The sequence below is a fragment of the Electrona antarctica genome, assembly GCF_951216825.1.
Source record: "Electrona antarctica genome assembly, chromosome: 11".
NCBI classification, from domain to species: Eukaryota; Metazoa; Chordata; class Actinopteri; order Myctophiformes; family Myctophidae; genus Electrona; species Electrona antarctica.
The window spans coordinates 13197559-13213902 of NC_136792.1; the positions used below are offsets into that span (position 1 = coordinate 13197559).

At 43.1% G+C, this 16344-nt stretch overlaps 1 protein-coding gene across 1 annotated transcript in view; it reads right to left on the reverse strand.

Moving 5' to 3' along the window:
* The window catches only part of LOC306931991 (uncharacterized protein), a 202584-nt gene that overhangs the window by 130158 nt on the left and 56082 nt on the right, over window positions 1-16344 (reverse strand). Inside the window, exons 33-43 of the mRNA XM_079513696.1 lie at window positions 13653-13769; window positions 12409-12558; window positions 11228-11380; window positions 10294-10509; window positions 7761-7865; window positions 6644-6788; window positions 6278-6489; window positions 5258-5476; window positions 4666-4772; window positions 2412-2565; window positions 1895-1994 (exon numbers count right to left, since the gene is read on the reverse strand). Of these exons, the coding sequence (XP_079369822.1) occupies window positions 1895-1994; window positions 2412-2565; window positions 4666-4772; window positions 5258-5476; window positions 6278-6489; window positions 6644-6788; window positions 7761-7865; window positions 10294-10509; window positions 11228-11380; window positions 12409-12558; window positions 13653-13769 (1678 nt within the window). The remainder of the gene's footprint in view (window positions 1-1894; window positions 1995-2411; window positions 2566-4665; window positions 4773-5257; window positions 5477-6277; window positions 6490-6643; window positions 6789-7760; window positions 7866-10293; window positions 10510-11227; window positions 11381-12408; window positions 12559-13652; window positions 13770-16344) is intronic.

Below are 16344 nucleotides of genomic sequence, written 5' to 3' on the forward strand. Positions count from 1 at the left end.
TGAAAAAGACATCACGCCATAGGCTACTTCTAGCACCACAGTAGCTGTCTGTCTGTGTCGGCTCTCAGGGGCATTCAGCTACTTTTTTTGTTTTGTTCACACCTTCCAACAGACTGCTCTCCCAACTTCATTTGACTGACAGTCTATAGTAATCTGTTTGGTGGAGATATATACCTTAAGAGAGGGAATATGATTCACCTCATGACATATCAGAAGATAGATATCAAAACGTATCAAAACATCCGTCTACAGCTGGTGTTGCTGTCTGTCTAGTGCATGTGTGTGCGTGTGTGTGTGTGTGTGTGTGTGTGTGTGTGTGTGTGTGTGACGTGCGTGCGTGCGTGGCGGAGGTAATTTGTCACGGGTCGCCCCCAATTGTCACTTTCCTTCCATTCTATGCGGTACAGTAGATGTGAAAAGGATATTTTTATACGCCTAGTATACATCGGGACCTTGTAACATTTTGAAATTAAATAGCAAAAAGTTGACTTTTCTGATAAATATTCACATGCAATACTGGTCCTACTCTTCCGTCAGGGTTTAGTTGTTTACTCAAAACGTTGACTTGTCGTCTTCTTGAAATAGATGGTGTGCGTGCATGCATGTGTGCGTACACTTGCTTGTGTTACTATTCTTGAGAGGGAGGGCTAGTAGAATTCGAAGAATACACATTGGTCCTTGATAGTTTAATTGGATAAAAATAGATTTAGGGAGTTAGGGTTACGGTTAGGAAGGTTTGGGGTTAGTAGATTAGACATTAAATGTCTACCTAACCAAATTTTTGTTAGGTTTAGGGAAAAGGTTAGAGTTTGTTAAATAGCCAATCCACAAGCTGTGTGCTTTTGTGAGTTTTCGGAGTACAACACGTGGCATTCATAAAGTGTTGATGTCCCCACACGACACGCACTGTAAAGTATAGTGTGTACGCGCACAGTTTTTAAATAATACCCAAAAGAACATCAACACAATTCACATCATGTTTACACAGGTCTGTGTGTTTGATGTTCGAGGCACGATCTCACACAGTGTGTGTGTGTGTGTGCGGTGGTGTAAAGTAGCTAATACAAGTACTTAAGTACTGTATTTGTATCTGTGATTTTGAGGTGCTTTTACTTTACTTGAGTATTTCCAATTTTCAGTACTTTTACTTCTACTCCACTACATCTCGGATCCAAATACTCCACTATGTTTTTTGTGAAAACTTTAGTTACTACTTTCTTTGTAGATTTTGGTTATTATTACAAGACATACATTAAGGGAAATTGATTCCCTATTGTTTACAATGGAGAAGCCGACGGAGAAGCTGCCGGAGAAGGAAGCCGTGCGCTGCCAGGTCTGTTGTTGTGATCGCCACTATGGAATACTTTTCTACACTACAACAAGCGATTACAACGTTTTAAAGTGGATTTTCATGACAAGCAACTCAGCGGTCGGTGCCGTGGCTGTTCAACGGTAACTTTAAACATAGGCAGTCTAGCCTGAAAGACGGCCGTAAATGGTCTGCAGTTAACCTGTTAACCTGAATTTGTTAATGTATGTCTTGTAATATTTTCAAATGGCCGAAATTTTCGGGCATTTGAAAATAGCCGATCTACAAGCTCCCAACGTGTTGCATTGTGGCGATGCAACACAATGTGCTATTTTCATTTTCAAAGGATGTTTAAAAATTAGAAAACTTCAAATGGGACATTGTGCCTAATGTGTACTTTCTACTTTTGGTACTTTCAGTACATTTTGATATCAATACCTTTTTGCTTTTACTCAAGAAACATTTTGAACTCTGGACTTTTTCTTGTAACAGAGTATTTCTATATTGCAGTATTGATACTTTTACTCAAGTACAAAAATGTGAGTACTTTTTCCCACCACTGTGTGTGTGTGTGTGTGTGTGTACCCCTGGGGACATGGGCTGCAGAAGGCTTGGCCCTCCTCCATGCTGATGGTTCCCCTTGGACACTCCAGAGGAGCGTTCGATCCCTCCACACAGTAATGACCTGATGGTGGACACACACACACACACACACACACACACACACACACACACACACACACACACACACACACACACACACACACACACACACACACACACACACACACACACACACACACACACACACACACACACACACACACACACACACACACACACACACACACACACACACACACACACACACACACACACACACAGGTTCCATTTGTACACTCTCAGAGTTATGGGGGTCCTTGAAATTAAGTTTGAGAATCACTGCACGATGAAATGGAACAGAGCTTCAATTAGTATCATCGGTAACAGGTGTGAAGGGAAGGGGCCCGGAAGTAGGAAGAGTTATTCTGTGTGCATAGAGCATATTTTATTGTTGTGTTTTGGAGAAACTAGGTTCTATAAGGCAGGAGGATGTGGTGACCTCGGGGGCAGGGACCTCCTCTGCTGTCCCTGGAAGGAGGGTCGGGGCGCTGTGAACCCTCCAGGCAGTAGAAGCCTTCCCAGCATGAACCTGGCGGCGCCGTCAGCCCCACCGCATCACAGTAGTAACCAGGCACACAGGGCTGGCAATCCTCCTGGATGGAGATGCAGGAGGAGGGAGAAAGAGAAATGGAGTAAGTAAAGAGAGACTCATGCAGGAAGAGTAGAAAAGGTGTGTGTGTGTGCCCAATGCGTGCGTGCGTGCGTGCGTGCGACATTGATTTAGGTCAGAGATATTGGTCATGTCACTCTGAAAGGAAGACGGAGCGAGAAAGTGTACTTTGTTGCAAAATGGAGTGTGTTAGATTGAAGCGTGGAATCCAGTGTCAACTAGTTTCCACGCAGGGAGGTAATGAGTCATGTGTCGCACCCAATTTTCACATACACATGTGAAAATTGTTTCTATGCGGGAGATGTGAAAAGGTTCTTTTTATATGCCTAGTATTACATCAGGGCGTTGTATCATCACAAATTAGCCCCCAGCGTCTCGGTCTGCGCTGTGTGCAGTTTTGTAATTCACTCAAATTTTCCACTGTTATTTCCTATTAGTCTGCACAGCAAGGGGTCTTAAACGTTTTTCAGGCCAAGGACCTCTAGCAGAGAGAGATAGAGAGGAAGCATGAACCCCGCTGTGAGGTATTGTTAATAATATCTGGGATTTATATAGCGCTTGACACTCAAAGACGCTTTACATGTGTTGGGGCCAGGGGGGAAACAAGAAAAGGACAACTTTATTAGAAAAAAACAATTAAAAGAATAAAACCAATAAAACAGTGCAAGTTTTAAAAACACATCAGCTTGGAAATGCGATGGTGAACAGGTGGGTTTTTAGTGCAGATTTGAAGGTGGGAAGTGAGGGGGCATCTCTGATGTGTTTGGGGAGAGCGTTCCAGAGGGTAGGGGCGGCCACAGAGAAGGCCCTGTCGCCCCAGTTTTTCCGTTTGATCCTTTTAGGGACCTCAAGGAGGCCGGCGTCGCTGGATTTGAGGGCGCGGGATGGGGCGTGTGGCTTGAGGAGATTGGAGAGGTAGGGGGGAGCCAGGTTGTGCAGTGATTTGTAGGTGGTGAGGAGTAATTTGAAGTCGATTCGTTGTTTGACGGGGAGCCAGTGGAGATCATGAAGGACTGGTGTGATGTGGTCTGTTGTTAACATGTAGGCTAATGTTCCTCTTATATACTGTAGGGTTGAAGTGGTTAAAAAGGTCCTTTCACAAAGATTTGTAGTAACCCCCTGTAGTAACTCTGATGACCGCCTAGGGGTCCCGGACCCCCTGCTGTACAGTATCTTGGGCCATCACAAGCTGATACGAAACACTCACAACTTACCGGTAGGTCCCCTTGGTCCCTGCAGGGGCCTCAAAACCAAGTTTTTGTACGTTTCTGGGGAAATTATGTAAATGCTAATATTAATACTGTTAAGATACATCCAATCGCATAACGTAGGGGGAAGTATATTACAAACACAGATAAGCTCTACGTTTGCCAAAATAATGGTAAGTAATTTATTGTCTACACCAGGCCGAAGGCATGGTGAGAGAGTATGTTTTGCACTCCGTCCGTCCGTCCGTGTGTGTGTGTGTCTGTGTCTGTGTCTGTGTCTGTGTGTGTGTGTGTGTGTGTGTGTGTGTGTGTGTGTGTGTGTGTGTGTGTGTGTGTGTGTGTGTGTGTGTGTGCTTCCGTCCGTCCGTCTGTTAACAGCTAATCTCCGGCACTGTTAACCTTGGCGGGTACAGGTTGATTTTTCATCTGCAATTAGAACTACGGGTAATAAGAATTTGAAAGTTTGACTTTGTTTCAATTCGATTAGTTATTTGTAACTGAATTTATGCATTTTAGCATACCTCTACTCAAATCAAAGGGATTATGTTATATCTATTTCACTCTGAGGTACGAATATTTTTTTCTATGGTAGAACTTTAAGAGTAGGCTATAAGGCTTTTTGGAATTAGTGTTTTTGCTTATTTTACACAAGTTCTCCACACACACACACACACACACACACACACACACACACACACACACACACACACACACACACACACACACACACACACACACACACACACACACACACACACACACACACACACACACACACACACACACACACACACACACACACACACACACACACACAAGCAGTGTGTCTGACCTGGGATACCCAGCTGGGTGACATTAGAGAAGGTTCCACTGACCTGAGAGGTCAGCTGGGTGACATTAGAGAAGGTTCCAGGGGGACAGGCCAGCGGCTGGCTGCTGGCTGTGGGACAGTAATGACCTGCAGGACACAGCCCTCCCTCTCCTGAAGCCGCAACACATCCACAGTGCAAATATTGCTCTTTGAGACTCAATTCATACCAAAAACGAATTGTAACGTGCATTTTATGACATTTCAAAACATTTAGCTTTACAAAATAATGTTTTTATTTTAAAATGTTAAAAAAAATAATAGTGAAAAAAGAAGTGTTACACCATTGTAGAAAGTAGTATAAAACAGGGCTTAGTTAAAAGCACTGAATGTCACTCAAGTGTCGTTGCTATTACTTTACAAAAGTAGCACAGAAAAGGCGATCTACAAGCTCAAAATGTGTTGCATCGCGGCACGTTTTGAGCTTGCAGAACATCTATTTTTGCTACTTTTGTGTGACACTGTTGTAGTATCACTGTAGTATGACAAAGTAGGGCATTCATTTACAAAAGAAAACACAAGTTGAAATACGGAGATATACAACGATATACAGCACACATGATGGAATGTCAGCAAACAAACGCTGTTTCTTTCTATACCTGCATCTTGTGAGACGGGCCGCGGCGAGGTGCTTCCACGGGAGCAGTAATGTCCCTGCTGACACGGCCCCGTGACAGCGGTGGCATTGGTGGAGGAGCAGTAGTGTCCCCCGTCACACGGCCGGCACTGAGAGGAGGCCCAGAGGCCAGCTTCGGGGCTGTACGTCCCCACGGGGCAGCCTCTCATGTCATAGCCGGTCCCCTCGGGGCAGAAGAAGCCTATGGGACAACAACGCAGGTATACTGTTAGAAACATACACAGTATAAACATTAAACAAGGCTTGCAGCATGTTCAGGTTTGCGAAACTTCTTCCTTCCTCTTTTGACAATACTGTACATGAACAAACCAAAACACATATATAATGTCTAAAACAAAAATATTGTAACTGTCGCTACTGTACAGTATGTGGCAGATTATGTAAGTAAATACAGTAAATAGTTGCACATGTTTAGCATTATATTTTACTGCATTTATTACACACGTGTTGTGTACCTTGTAAAAAAAAAAAGGAGAGAAAAAGGTGATCAAAATGTGTTGCATCGTGGCATGTTTTGAGCTTGTAGAATTTTTGCTACCTTTCTGTGACAATGTTGTCTGGTTCTGGTGCATGTGTTTGGTCCGACGTACTAACAGTCGGACTCATTAGACCGACACCCTACCCAAAACCCAAACCATGAACCAAACCTCACAGGAAGCCACCGGTATAGTTTTAACCTTCACGGGTTAGTTGTAACCTGCCACACATGTCGGGAGCCACCGGTTTGTTTTAACCTGCCAGGCATGTCAGGAGTGACAGTGTTGTCAGACTATTGCCTGTCGGACTGTCAGTATGTTTAGCCAACGTATGTGCCAAAAATAGCAGATCTACAAGCTTGTAGCTCTGCTATTTTCAGTGTGCGAAACCCACGCAACAAATGAGCAACAACTCAAGCACCACCAACCAGTCCAATGTGGTCCTATATTAATGTAATGTGTATGACAACAACAACAACACAGTGCTAGGTGAGGAGGTCACACACCTGCAGGACACAGGTAGAGGGAGCCAGACACACAGTGCCAGCCGGGGAGACACGCTTCACACTGAGTGGCGTGTGTCACAGTCATGTATGTCCCCGGGTCGCAGGGCACAGGCAGAGTAGTTCCCTGCGGGCAGTGATGCCTCTCGGGACAAGGTCCGCCTGTAGTGCCGTCGGTGGGTGTGGACGTGACCGAGCCCCTCACACAGTAGTATCTGACAAAGAAACAAGAGTCTTACTATCGCTATTGACATGCTGTACACAGTACTTGTAACTGATGACTGTTTAAATATTTTGCATTGGTGTGGTGTGATCCGGTGTGGAGTGGAGTGTCATAGAGTGGTGTGGTGTATTTGTGATGTGGTGTACCCTCCAGTGCAGAGTCCAGTGGGAGCGGTGAGGCCAGCAGAATGACAGTAGTGTCCCCCAGGGCATGGCTGGCAGTCCTCATGGCTCCGCAGGCCAGAGTTGTTGGACCATCTGCCCTCAGGGCATGCCAGCGGAGCCGGGGTGCCTGCAGAGACAACAAGCTACCTGCTTTCAAAACTCCAGCAGTTAAGCACTGGATATTTCAGCTCGACTTTATTGTCATATCACAGATTTACAAAGTAAAAGAGTGGGTGAAATTAATTTGTGTGCATAGTTCCCATCATGTCGTTTTTCCATAGAAAAGAAAGCCCACGATTACAGCTTAGGCAATTAGCCTTTCACTAAGTCCCTCCCCAACCCGCCCTTGTCCAATAGGCATGTTAGCAATGAGAGGAGTACATGGAAAGCTTTCCTTCTCACCCATTGATATGCATGTTACATGACGGGAATTCTCCATATAAATAATCAATCATTTCAGTAGCAAGAGCTTGGAAATGTCTTCGAAATGTAGTCAACCAGGCCTGCAGTAGGATATGCACCGGACAAAATGTGCATGACATTCTTTCAATAAACTAGAAATACAGGGAAAGGTTAGAGGGAGAAACAGTATCCAACTCAATCAACTTAAGTCCGACAGGAGTTTGCATGCAAGACTACGGTGATTAGTATTATTGCCAGCACCTGGGTGGCTCAGTCGTGTATAACTTTACCAACGTTAAGCTGCGTTTGTCTTCAACAACACATGTGGCCATACAAAAATAACACTGACAGTGACAGCTGAGAGGTGACGAAAGCTTGCCACCCTTAGCAACGGTTGCTAAACTATTTTGGATTGACATTGGACAATCGCTTTTGGGGTGGGGTTTAGCGTTCGGCTAATTGGCACCGGGTGAAAAAAGGGTTACAAAATCATGGGATAAACATTAACTAACCATGACCTAAAGCAATATTTTTTTGCCAATGGCTTGCCAACTCGGACAGCGCACCCATTGACTCGCTCAGGGGCAGCTCAAGAGTCTCAATCCCACGATGTCGGTGCGCCTGCCTTGTTGAGGTTACAAAACCAAGTGCTTGACTTCAATTTGGTCCTAGGAAAATGTAATCTACAGTGGCTCACCTGAAGGACAGTATTGACCAGGGGGACATGGAAACCCTGTAACTCCATCCAAAGGACTGGGAGAGACTGCACCTTCTTTGCACCAGTAACCAGCATGACATGGACCTGGATATGGCACAAGAACATTACAATTAACATTGACTACAAAATTATGCATTAGACAGTAGACCACTATACTGTAACTGTACAAAAATATACTACGTCATGAATATCTAATCTTATAAATGTAACCTTTTTTGCCATTTGTAATCCTAACCCTGATTTATACATTTGCAGGTGGGTGTCATATACAGAAAATAGCCAATCTACAAGCTCCCCAAATCTGTTTTTCACCATAAAACAAGAATTTCTCTTTTGAAGACCATGGGCTCCATTTTCGTCACCGCTAAACCCCTTATACCTAAACTTCTTTTAGGTATAAAACATTTTTGAATAGTTCAACTAGCCAATCTACATTGACACGTTGTGAGCTTGTAGACTGGCCATTTTAACTATTCAAAAATGTTTTGCAAAATAGTAAAAAAAAGGCAAAGAAGTTTAGGGATAAGGGGTTTAGCGGTGACGAAAATGGAGCCCCATGTCTATTGGCGGGCGGGCGTGCGGACAGACAGACAGACAGACACACACAGACACACACCTTGCAATGCCTACCACTTGTCATTCATCACTCCCCGTTGTGGGTGTATAAATAGAGAGAACAGCAAATTCTGATTCTGAACTTCTGAGTTGGCAAACTCATCGTTGACACGATCCACAAATAAAACCACAAATTGGAGGCTGCATGTGACTGACTGTGTGGAATGTGCAATGAAGATGATTATGTATTACGCGTGGCAGGAGTATGAGACAAAAAAAAGAAGGGACACCTGCACATCCAAAAAACCCTGTGGGGGGTGCAAGTCTAGCTAGCAGGCATATACTTCAAAAAGAGAAATAAACCTTCAAGGGACTGCACACTCTTACTGCTCTTACTGAACTTACTGCATCATCAACTTAGTTATTAGCACAACGCGTTTTGCCGTGAGCTTCGTCAGGTGCTATACAGAAATGTGAGTGTGGGCCTGGGCCGTGGCTCAGCGGTCCAGGCACCTTGGCTGGTAATCCAATCTGGCAGTGTGCCGCGGGTTCGACTCCCGATCCCGATGGCCTTTACTGCATGTTACTCCCCCATCTCTCTCCCCCATTTCCTGTCAGCCTACTGTCTGTCCCTCTATACAAAATATAAAAAATAAAAGCGAAAGCGCAAAAATAAAAACATATGGATCTCCCTGGGTCTGAAATGAATTCCAATGGTGAAAGCTGCGTTGTTGATACCCGACGACGTAATGGCGGATTCGGACAAGCCTCGAAATACCCATATGTGTGCCTCAAAGAATACTTGGAAGAAAGCTGATTTACAAACTCTGAGTGAGTTGCAATGCAACCCGTTAAGAGCTTGATGCAGGGCACATGCATCAAGCATGCATCATGCATACAGTACATGCCACAGCTGTAATCAGACGGTCACGGCCACACAGCCAACTCAAGGTACGGCCACAGAGCCGACTTGGGGACCCAACGCAGCTCCTCCAAGGAAAACAAACAAATTAACGGAGCTGAACGTGAATCCCCCCCACCGCCCACCCCTTTTTTTTCCCTCACTGTATATGTTTCTTTTCCCTTTTTACCTCCTTTATGATGAATTCCTGTTCTGTCTATAGAAGTGTCTATTTGTACGTCTCTAAATGTTTTGATGATTTGAACATGGTGGACCCTATTGGAAACAAGTGTAATGCTTAATTGGGTCGTCCACTCACAGTTAACAGCCTTTGTATTGAATTTGTGCTTGAAATGTACTGTAATTCTGCAAACTGTTAATAAATTCTTCAATCAATCAATCAAAAAAGCTGTCAGTCTGCTTGCCTCAGCCACACTTTTCATTTCATAATGTACGGAACATCTTAAGAGTGGAGCCATTAACGCCATGTTTAACTGTACCTGTTGCAGTGGTGTAATGTATAGTAAGTAGATTTACTTAAGTACTGTGCTTAAGTACAATTTTGAGGTATTTGTACTTTACTTGAATAGTTCCAATTTCCAGTACTTTTATTTCTACTTCACTACATCGCTACATTTATTTGAAAACGTTACTTTACTAGTTACTTTGTAGAGTTTTTATTATTACAAAACATACATTAACCACTCAATTTAGGGCATTTGAGAATAGCCGATCTACAAGCTGAAAATGTGTCGCGATGCGGCACAATGTGAGCTTGTAGATCTGCTATTTTTTTAAAAGATGCTTAAACATTTGAAAACTTGAAATGGGACATTCTGCACAATGAGTACTGTTGGTACTTTAAGTCAATTTTGATACCAATACATTTGTACTTTTACTCAAGTAAATTTTGAATGCTGGACTTTTACTTGTAACAGAGTATTTATCTATTGCAGTATTGATACTTTTACTTTGCAATAAATGGTCAAGTCTACTTATGACGCGAGTGTTCCTGAGTGACTGAACCACAACAGGGTGGGTCTCTCTCTGTGTCACCTGCTGGCGCTGACAGGCCCACATCAGGACAGTGTTGTCCAGGGGGACACGACATGCAGTCTGACGGGCCGTGTGTGCGTTCCCTGGGGTTGAAGGTGCCCGTGGGACAGGGGTTCTCGCTGGCCAGCACCGTACCCGGAGGGCAGTAGTGTCCTATGGGGCAGGGCCTCAGAGCAGATGCATTGGCTGGAGCCACACTCAGATCACAGTAGTACCCTTGAAGGAACAAGACACACGATCTACAATCCATGAGTCCATCATTAACAGTGTTAATTACAACAGCGATGAGGAAATCATTTCCATAATACCGTAGCAGTCTTAAGAAAGTTACAAAGTGCCATGCAATTTAAATTAATGAATTAAGAAACCATCCGTGATAATTGGAATACTCTTAGGACTAATGAGAGCGCTCCCAAGAGTGTATACAAATGGAACCAGATGGACCCTTAAATTAGCACAGAGGATTCACAAAAGTAAAAAAGCACTGATTAAAAAAGTGGGGTAAATTCTGCTGAGAAGGCAAAGAAAGAGGCCACTGAAGAATATACTTTAAATTAAAAAATGACATTTCTTTTAGGGATGTCCCGATACACTTTTTTCGTTTCCGATCCGATCCCGATACCACAATTTCTGCGTTAGCCGATACCGAATACCAATACAGAATACCGATACCAGTGTTGTGATCTCGTGTTGTGTTTATATCTCGTGTTGTGTTTATAGCAGACTCCTCACTCAAATGTACACTTGCAGTTTGGGCAACTTCAAAGCAAACTCCACACATGCTCCAACATTTTATTTGCTTGCCATAGTATCAACCCCTTACTATACCCCTGTGTCGGATCGGTGGTTAGACTGGTATATTTGCAGATACCGATCTGACCCGATCTGACAAATAAGCGCCGATGGCCCGATACAGATACTTTTCCGGACATACCTGCCCGACAGACATCGCAGGCTGCCTGCTTCTCTTGGTCCTGGTACGTTCCTAGTGGGCATGGCTGCGGGGCGGCACTGCCCTGGGGGCACGAGTACCTGGGTGGACAGGGTGTGCCCATTGGCACAGTCTGGCCTGGTGGGCACCAGTAGCCTGCAACATGGATTAAAGCTAAATAAAATCTCACGACTGATGAGTGATTTGTAAATTATGAAATGAAAGTAGGGCCCCCCCACTAGCACGGATTCCTAAACAATTAACACCATATGTAAAATTATGATGTTTTAGTAATATTGTTTCTGCTGTTCTTCATACTGCCAACCAGGTGAAGAAATCACAGGCTTTAACTTTTGCTTTTATACGAAATAGCCGACATTATTAAGATTGTTTGGAAGATGCTACTGAACATGTTGCTAGTTTGACCACTTCAAATGCCCTAACCTTAAAATAATAACAGACAATATATCACGTTTTCCTTTGTTTTGCTACTACTAATACAAATCTTGTCCAAAACTCAAAAAGCAGCACATAAATTACATAATAGGCTGTTCACTCAGATTGTGGGCGGGGTCTATCGTCTGGATCCAGGCAAAATTATCTCTGGAGTCATGTGATCAAGATGTATCAGTCAGATTTTGCAGATTCCATTCTAATTGGCTTTGACTTTTGCAGACTCTACGTATAGGCAACTCGGCCTGGTGGGGATCTGTGCTCAGAGGAGCAAACTTTTCTCGTTGTCAATCAAGATGGCCATGGATGGAGGAGCTGTACACCCAGCGCTGCCTCAGGAAATCCCTGAGGCTCATCAAAGACCCACACACCTCCACAACAGTCTGTTCACCCTGTTGCCATCAGGGAAGAGGTATCTGAGCCTCGAAGCCAGCACAAGCAGACTGAAGAACAGTACCTCCCTCAGGCTAGACTGCTAAATAAGAAAAATATATGAATTCATACCTTCTGTTGTATCGTGGCCTTGTATGGGCCTTATCTGAGCTTATTTGAGAAATGGCCTTTTGGGCTGTAATTTGTTTAGTATTGTTATTTATGTATTCCGAGTCCCGACAATACATCTCTCGAATATTCACGTCATCTTAGCTTTAGGGTATGAAACTTAACTTTAAAGTTTTCCAAGATTGAAATGATGTCTATTTCGTCTATTTCGTGCTGGGGTGGGGGCTGACCTTGACTGCAGGGTCCCGTGGGGGTCCTGAGACCCTGGCGTGCGCAGTGGAAGCCTGCAGTGCACGGTCGACAGCCGTCCTCACTGGACAGACCAGGCACCGGGGAGAAGGTACCGGCAGGGCACAGCTCTGGTTCCTCCGAGGCCTCAACTGGTGAAACCCAAACACAGAAAAAGTAGTGGTGGAAAAAGTACTCAAATGTTTTTTTTTTTTTTTTACTTAAATAAAAGTATCAATACTGCAATGTAAAACGTTACAAGTAAAAGTCTGGTAATTAATATGTACTTGAGTAAAAGTACAAAATGTACTTAAGTACCGAAAGTAAAAGTGCATGTCCCATTTCACAAGTTTTCTAATGTATAAAAAAATAACAGATTGCGACGCGTTGTGAGCTTTTAGATCCGCAATTTTCAAATGGCCGTAATGTACTGTATAATGACTGAAGTGCTTAATGTATGTTTCGTAATAAAAATACAAATCTACAAAGTAACTAGGAGTAAAAGTACAATATTTGCTCTGCTATCATATCGCTGCTGCTGCTGCCGGGCAGAAAACTATCTCCATTTGTAGAATCTGCCTCAGGACTAGGTTGATTGAAAATGATTGATTGAAAAATGTATTCACATGTTTGTAGAATGGGTACAGTTCAAAGTCAAATCAAAATCTCTACATCGGGGACCTCCATTTTCAATTCATCAGAACATTTAAAGATGTACAAATTATGAAAAAAAGGAAATCATCATACTGTATATATACAGTTGAAGAAAGTAAAAGAGGGGGGGAAATGCGTACGGTGTGGAAAGAAATAGGGGGTGGGGGGGCTTTGACTTTTTACAGGGGTCAGTTTCGAATAGAGGATATGCACGTGACATCATCATACATGGAAGTATTGCTGCTACTTTTCTGGCCACGATAGCCCATACAGTACCTCCAAACAGAAAAGTCCTTATCTGATTGCATTAAAGATGTTAAACGACATTAAACTCACTTTGCCAAGTCACTTTGCCACTCGATTCACTTTATGCATACATATACCCTCTATTGCAGCCACCCGTTGAGAGCAGTTTTGAAGGAGTCTAGGGATTTACATTTCTTAATGGCTGTTGGTAGGGCATTCCACATTTTAGTGACATAGGAGCTAAATTAATTTAACCCTTTGTTTGAGCCGAATCTGGGTTGCACGTGGTTAACCACTGTATGGCATCGACTAAAAAAAATAAAACAAAATGTAAAAAAGGTCCTACCACAGTATGTCCCCGGGGGACAGATGCTGCCTGTGTCTCCATTGCTGGGTCTGGGCTCAGTGGCTCCTTCTATACAGAAGTATCCAGGAGAGCAGGGGCCCGTAGGCAGAGCAAGGCCTGGAGGAGAACACAAGAAGTACACAACACTGTTATTGTCACCGTCTATAGGTGTGGGCTGCTGCATATGTATCACGTTATCCTCTTTTATTTTTATCAGCTTGCAGTACTGATCAATGATCGGACTTTCTAGTCTAGTGGCGAGATGTTCATGATTGGCTGGCCTCTAAGACAACGGGAGACTAGCCCTATACGGCCAATGGGACACTAAGCCCCACGGCCAATGGGACACTAAGCCAGCTCTCCAAATTTCACGCACCCAAATGAGACAGCGGCCCCACTTCTGGTCCGTTAGAACGGTGTACTGCAGGCAAACCCATAGAAGTCCATTGAAATTCAACTGTAGTTAGCTTACTTTTAAAATAATACCAAATGAACTGAAGACTATATTGATTTGAATAAAAATATGTTTCCAAATGTATGAAGTGTCTTTGTCAACATATATTGTTGTTTTCTCAATAGAGGATCTATTTCACATTTAATTTACCACTTGAATGAGTTACCCATAATGTTAACAGAGCAGAGGGGAGACGGCAGACAGAGAACCTGTCGCTTTTAAGGACGTCACTGCCTTTACGAGGCAACGAGCGCCGACTTTGAAGAGTGGAATTCTCAATAATACATCCCGATCCCGACTGACTTTGTTCATGCATGTCTATATTTTGAACATGTCACGGGCTTACTAATATGTTCTACCTACCACGGAGCTCCGACGGTGTGTTTTATTGTTGTCAACTTGTATAAAATTAACTTGGCTGAATAGTTGGGAAAATAACCCAGCTAAATGGAGGAGTGACATATCCTGACATTTTCAACTACCTAGTGAATTCCCCAGATGAGTATTAATAATTAGTCTTGCAAGCCTGTTTGGATAATTCTCCACAAATACATAACATATAAAACGAAATACAACAAATATATCTGGGTATTGAAAACCTCAAGGGATGCTACCGTGACGTATATACCGTGCGACCACTTTGACTTGAGATTTACAATGCTAGCACTTTTCACAAACTGATTGGAGTATATTATTGTACATTGTGGGTTGTATATTGAGATGGCAGGTATGTGACATTGAAAAGGACAAATCAAATATATGGGACACTTTATTGGAACAAAAAAAATCGCTACAGCCTCAGTAATGAATGAACCAGTGAAATTAGGGTATTTTATGATGCCTCTCATAGGGATTACATTGGCAGCTGCAGCACACGTTGAAACGGACCAGAAGTGGGGCCGTTTCTCATTTGGGGGCGTGAAATTTGTAGTCCCTGTGTGTCTCTACTCTCTATAGCCATATATAAAGGCTAGATGGCTCAAGGCAGAGTCTCTGACGTAGTTCACCCGGCGGCCATCTTGCTGAGGGGCTACAGTACAGTATGTTCAATGGCAGCTCAAACAAACTCCCTCAAATCTTGACAGATTTACAAACGGGTTGGTTTATTACAAACGTTGTCAACGTGGCTATGATTCAGGACGCTTATCTGCTTAATTTGTATATGTATATATGTATATGTATATATATATGTATATGTATATATAAGTATGCGGACGTCTCTGACGTTTATAACAAACCAAACCGTTTGAAAATCGGTTGAAAATTGAGCAAGTTATGGTTATTTCAAAAGTACATGCCCATATATAGACACAATGTTATGCTGCCCCTCGGTAAGATGGCCGCCACGTAGCAACGTCGCTCTCCATTGGCCAGAGCACGGGTGAGCCATCTAGCTTTCTTATATATGTGACCCCTCCCAGTGGTTTGAGACACAAGTCGGCGCTAATGAAACTCTTTTTAGCCACATTAACACGAATGTTAAAGAAGGTTTTTATCGTTGCAATTACATTGCAAAAATGTCTCTGTATTTACAGTTTATTTTCGCATTTTGGGGGTGTGAACATTCCTGCACGTATTTACATACGTTGTTTCGATTGGCCGTAGCTATCTTCGTTCTCCAGTTACACGCATCATTCTGAACAGCGCAGATTAGTTGCAGTGTGTTTCTGTGACACAACCACACAATAATAAAGACAACAACATCATTATTGTTAACTTTATATGATGCTGTATCTTGTAATACAAGTATAAAGTGACTTTACCGTCATCCACTGATCAGTAAAGTCGCTGAGGGTCTCCACAACACAGCTGTGCATGTGTTCTGATGAGATTGTCTTGTAATCCATTCTTCTTTAACTGCACACATGTATTTTGTAGCTATGTACTGTTTAGCACTATGTGTTTAAATCTTTGTAACTTTGTTACTGTTGAATAAAATACTGCAGCTCATGATGATTTATGATCCGCCTCGCGGTAAATCCGTCTTTTATATAATTGGCTCAGTTTTCAAACCATGACATTGTTGTTAGAAAAGCTGAAATATTGATTGAAGTGTAGTATAAAACCCGCTGTGAATGCTCTCCTCCACCACACCATGACTAGAGACTGCAAACTTGACTACAGAAAGCCCCACTAAGGTACAATATGCAAGACAATGCAACCCAAGCTGATAATGACTTGAGTCATTTCTTTTTCTATTGCTCACAGTACTTCATTGGTCATTGTTGGGTAGAAAAC